The sequence below is a fragment of the Hypanus sabinus genome, chromosome 21, assembly GCF_030144855.1.
Source record: "Hypanus sabinus isolate sHypSab1 chromosome 21, sHypSab1.hap1, whole genome shotgun sequence".
Classification (NCBI taxonomy): domain Eukaryota; kingdom Metazoa; phylum Chordata; class Chondrichthyes; order Myliobatiformes; family Dasyatidae; genus Hypanus; species Hypanus sabinus.
In genome coordinates this window covers 49,080,235-49,086,234 of record NC_082726.1, presented here as the reverse complement: position 1 = coordinate 49,086,234, position 6,000 = coordinate 49,080,235, and the positions used below count along the sequence as shown (strand labels likewise).

Sequence of the window (6,000 nt, the reverse complement as noted above, 5' to 3'; positions counted from 1 at the left end):
CAATTCAAGCTTGAACAGTGCATTGTACTTGTCTAGGTAAGTTCATAATACTGGGCTGGGACTTGCTGCAAGAAGACCCACCTCTGCAGGCCAAGCAGCATAATGAAAAGATGTTTGCTCAGCCACTGACCAATCATGGTTGACCCTTGTAACAAAACAACTTAACTTCCTAAGCAACATACCAAAGAAGCATTGCAGTGAGAAAGACTTCAGCCCAAGTTTCAACTCAAGGGCTCATCTCTTTGGAGAGAATGAAAAGTGTACAAAATGATAAAAGGCATAGATCAAGTGGGCAGCCAGAGGCATTCTCTCAGGACAGAAATGGCTAATACAATGTTGCATAATTTAAGGAGCTGGGAGGAAAGTATAGGGGGGATGTCAAATGTTGTTTCTCCCCCCAGAGTGGAAGGAGCATGGAGCATGCTGCCAGGGGTGGTGGTAGAAACAGATACATAATGAACATTTAAGAGACTCTGAGGTAAGCACGTAGATGATAGAAAAATAAAGGCCGATGTAGGAGGAATGGGTTAGATTGATCTTACTGTAGGTTAAAAGGTTGGCACATCATAGAAAACCTACAGCACAATACAGGCCCTTCAGCCCACAAAGCTGTGCCAAACATGTTCTTACCTTAGAAATTACCTAGGGTAACCAATAGCCCTCTATTTTTCTGAGCTCCATGTACTTATCCAAGAGTCTCTAAAAAGACCCTATTGTCTCCACCTCCACCACCGTCGCCGGCAGCCCATTCCACGCACTCACCATTCTCTGCGTAAAATCATACCCCTGACATCTCTGTACACCTTAAAAATGTGCCCTCTTGTGTTAGCCATTTCAGCCCTGGGAAAAAACCTCTGACTATTCACATGATCAGTGCCTCTCATTATCTTATACACCTCTATCAGGTCACCTCTCATCCTCCATTGCTCCAAGGAGAAAAGGCCAAGTTCACTCAACCTATTCTCATAAGGTATGCTCCCCAATCCAGGAAACATCCTTGAAAGTCTCCTCTGCACCCTTTCTAGGGTTTCCACATCCTTCCTGTAGTGTGATGACCAGAACTGAGCACCATACTCCAAGTGGGGTCTGACCAGGGTCCTATACAGTTGCAACATTACCTCTCTGCTCCTAAGCTCAATGCCATGATTGATGAAGGCCAATACACCATATGCCTTCTTAATCACAGTCAACCTGCACAGCAGCTTTGAATGTCCTATGGACTCAGACCCAAAGATCGCTCTGATCCTCCACACTGCCAAGAGTCTTACCGTTAATACTATATTCTGCCATCATATTTGACCTACCAAAATGAACCACTCCACACTTATCTGGGTTGAACTCCACCTGCCATTTCTCAGCCGAGTTTTGCATCCGATCAATGTTCCTCTGACAGCTCTCCCAACGATCCACAACACCCCCAACCTGTGTCATCAGCAAATTTATAAACCCATCCCTCCACTTCCTCATCCAGGTCATTTATAACAATCACAAAGAGTAGGGGTCCCAGAACAGTTCCCTGAGGCACACCACTGGTCACCGAACTCCATGCAGAATATGACCCGTCTACAACCACTCTTTGCCTTCTGTGGGCAAGCCAGTTCTGGATCCACAAAGCAATGTCCACTTGGATCCCATGCCTCCTTACTTTCTCAATAAGCCTTGCATGGGGTACCTTATCAAATGCCTTGCTAAAATCCATATACAGTAGACTACATCTACTGCTCTACCTTCATCAAAAAAAAACATGGCTGAAGAGCTTGTACTATTCAATGTCCTTTGTTAAGTGCAACTTACACAAGAATAATTTGCAACTGGAAGTGCCTGGATTTAATTTTGAATGCCACATTCAAGAGATGCAATTGATTTTCACCCCAGATATAAGCAATTTTCAGTAACTAATATCAAGCTAGATGTGTGCTTAAATATAATAATATGGTTTGAATTTAAAGCTTTGAAATTTACAGCTATATTTGCTACTGAATGATACTGCTTTAGTGCCTTGAAGTCATTTACCATCTTGGCAAGGTGGTATAGAAATTGACTTCCATCGGGGAAACTGTTTCAGAAGTAATACATTGCACTCTCTGCAGAAATAACTTGGGCTTAAAGGCAAGCTAAATACTGAAGAACTTTATTATAAGCCATTTCTAATTTCCGACTGCATTTGGGAGATGCATAATCTGTAGTAGCGTGCCCTGCAGGCAGAAGAGTCTAGTAAGCCCCAGTGTTCACCAATCACTGTGCTGCTCTGGAAACTCCATTGTCCTTTGAAAGTGGCATTAATGCTGGAATTTGTTAAAGATTCCTTGGCTCTTTGTGAGTTATTTCAGTCAGCTAGCCAACATTCCACCCTCAATGTGCAACAAAAAAGTTAGCTGGGCACACGTTTCATCAGTATCTGAGAAATTTTGGCTGCCATGTATCAAAGTCACTCTCACAGTAATTAACTCAATGAGGATCAGTAATAGGATAAGGTGCCATATTGTTGAAACATTGTGTACATTGTTGAAATAGCCTTAGTTTTTTTGATTGTAGTAGGAATATGCTCATCGACTCATACAGAATGTACTGGTGAATAAAAGTAGTTCAAGACACAAAGATATACAAGTACATTTATTCAAATAGAGCAATGATTTATATTACATTTATACATGTTGCCAGTTATCTTTCTACCACATAAAGAATGACCATATTGAGGGCAAGAACTAGTTTTTCCAAGATCAAATTGGTGAAGGTATCAGACCAGTGAAGTGTTAAACCAGTTACCAAGACCCTCAGTGGAGAAAATAACCCTAAACATGTAGAACTGTAATTACTGAATAATACTGCATGTACAGTACTAACTTGCTGTGTTAGAAGCCCGGTAACCTTTGAAGAAAGGGAAGGAATATAATTTCTGCAGTCATGCTTAGGAAAAAGGCAAGTCAACAGACTGCCACTTTGATAAATGCCCTTCTGATGGATACCTGTTGATGTCCCTGTAGTGGAAACATGACCTTGCTCTGAGGACGCGCAAGGCATTTTTTATCCAATCATTCATTTTGTGTAAATGATGGTTTAAAAGAAAAGCAAGACACAGAAGGGACTTTAAAAATAAAAACATAACATTCCCATTAAGTGGCTTCCACCAGATTCCCATTTCAGGAAATAACAAGTCTTTGTCTTGTTTGGCAACGTAGGCTTTAACAGAGTGAAGCAGCCATTTTGGTGCTTCCAAGACAGACATTTTGCTCCTAGGCTAGGAGAAGGTGCAACTTTCTGATTTTGGCAGAAAGAGATTGCCACAACAGAATGCCTCCATTCTTTCAGCAGCTGTGAAAGAATACCACCATTCTGTGAAAGAGAGAAGTTTAGAAGCAAAAAGAAAATATGGAGTTCACTGACCCCTTTTCATTCCCTTCAATTACCTGGTGGAATAGCTGTTTGATAAAGAATTCATATATTTGATAATGCTGCTGCATTTCACTTTATATACAATAAACAAAGACCCAAAACTCCCTGTTCCATGCACATCCACTGTTAAGTCCTGTTAACATAAACTACTTGACTGTAATTTAAAACAGTTCCCTGCATTACATAGTCTGTGTAATGCCACGTTGCCTCCTCAGTTACATTAAAAGCACCAGGTGTATGAATTTGTTCACATTTTTATAAAAGCTTTACATTAAAAGTGTGTAAGATATTGTGCAATTCCTCCAAATGTTCACGAGCCCCTTAGAAGACAATGATTTCGGCAACAAATTCATCTTGTAAACCATGCCACCTAGCTTGTGTAATTCAAAATTATTCATTAACTGCACATTACACTGTATCCATCTGTGACTTGCTTGCTCATTTTCCAATTTTCAAAATACTTTATTTTTAAAAACATCAAATTGGCAAAAGAAATCTCATTGACCGTGCCATCATTCCATTACAAAGTTACATACATTAATTTTAAATTGTTGCGTTTTCTGATATGCAGCTGTATACCTAAAACAATTGGGGCTATTTATTCCAGAACGGATGAATTAACCCCAGTTCAAATTCTAACCCCAGCAAAAATCCACCTTGATGCACAATACACCAACACAACTACTATAGCCACACAGAGTTGACAAGAAGATAATTAAACCAATTGAATGTATATTTATGAATTGACAGTAATTTAACCAGTCCAGATACCACCGGCATATCTTCAAATGTTAATGTCATGTATGTAAACAGCACATCCTACCCAGGATAAACTGGCAGCTGAAATAATTTTAACACAAGTTCTCACAGCATCACTTCATGGGAGATTGAAGTCCAGAATGGTTTCTTTATATCGGCCACATCTGCATGCCCCAAAACCATGAGAATGTTTAATTTTGGCCTTAGACTATTCCAAGCTTCAGGAAAGGGCTCTTACCACAATCAGCACAGACAGAGAACAAGTATGAGAAAGTGAGTTTTGAACACCATTCAGCCTATTACATGACTTGATTAAGATGTTTTTAGGGTGGCCAGTTAGCTGCTGTCCACTCCATCCACGCTTTCTTGTATAATGGGGCCTCAGAGAGGCAAACATACCTGAATAGCTTCAGAAGCATGTTGCATCAGAAGAAAAGAACACACTAAAAAACCCTCTCATATATCTCTAAAACTGTTGCATAGCCAAATTCAAGTGCGAATTCTCAGTTGACTATCGTTTGGGAGTTGTAAACAGGCCACACTTAGGGGAATATGTTATCATGTTAAACTAGGTACCTACCTCAGAATTGTACTTAGAAACAGAGAAGATCTGAAACCTCTCCTAGCTGGCATTGTGATCTTGTCAATAGTTGTGTGACCTGTTTTATTTGGAAAGGAAGCAAAGGAGAGGGAAAGAAAATCACGTAGACAGCTGCAAACTAGTTTGTCCAAAGTGGCATCATTTTCTCTCAGGATCAGTCGATGTATTGTGAAAGCCAGCGAAACCCTTCTCCGTAACCCTGACGTTTCAGCACACTGCACATAAACACCTCCAGTGGTCGGGTGTTGAGTTCCTTCAGAGGCACAGTCCCCTAGAACAGATCAGCAAGGAAAGTTAATAGCCTGAATCACACAGCAACAAGTATGTTACTTGTACATAAGAAGAAATCCCAAATATTTGTCTTTTAAAACTACAAAATCAGTCACCACATCTTTCAAGAGGAGTTGCTTTTATTCTCCCACCCATACACACAACTTCTATGTAATGTGCAATTATTTACAACAGGTAGTCAAGTCAAATCTATTCAACAGCCAGATTGTCATCTTTTCTTCTTATCCTACAACTATCAGGGTCTTGAACCAATGTGGAAAACTTGACTCAACTATGAACTGATTTCACAACCTACAGACTCACTTCAAGGTCTCTACAACTAATGTTCCCAGTATGTATTTATGTACGTATCTCTTTAAATTTGCACATTGGTTGTTTGTCAGATTTTATGTATAGTTTTCATAAATTCAATTGAATTTCTTTATTTTCCTGTAAATGTTTGAATACGAATCTCAAGTAGTATATAGTGACTAACACACACGTACTTTGATAATAACATGTACTTTGACTTTGATCAAATCATCAATTTGTCCAAATGAAGCTTGTGTGTTGCGTTGTGTTCTAATTTTTCTCCAATTTGCATCTGATATCTATAAAGTGCATACATTATATGAACAAAGGGTGTGGCTGACAAACAAGACATCTTACTAAAACATATCCAATACTACTGGTCAAATTAATTCCAGTTCTTCCTCTCACAACTTGAGGATTAGTCACTCACATTCAAGCTTATCATGACTTACTTTAATGAGAATTTAAAATCATTCCTTGCTGCTCCATTTTCAAGATACTCAAACACAGCCAACTTTCTAGCAGGGCTTCTTAATGTAGTAAGATTCACCAGTGGTAGCCAAGGGGTGGGTGGGTAGAAGGAACAATCTTCAGCTTTGTTCCTTTCCCTTTCAGTGCAAGTGCAATCAAAACTCACAGCACCGTTTAAGACTCATGGGGCAATG

The 6,000-nt window shown here is 39.7% G+C and overlaps 1 protein-coding gene across 3 annotated transcripts in view; it reads right to left on the bottom strand.

Annotated features, from left to right (window-relative positions):
- Window positions 1–2,600: 2,600 nt before the first annotated feature.
- Window positions 2,601–6,000, bottom strand: part of LOC132379021 (GTP-binding protein SAR1a) — a 35,964-nt gene continuing 32,564 nt past the window's right edge. For all 3 annotated transcript variants that reach the window (XM_059946471.1, XM_059946470.1, XM_059946472.1), the window contains exon 7: window positions 2,601–5,024. In XM_059946471.1, coding sequence (XP_059802454.1) covers window positions 4,908–5,024 — 117 coding nt within the window. In that variant the 3' untranslated portion in view covers window positions 2,601–4,907. The remainder of the gene's footprint in view (window positions 5,025–6,000) is intronic.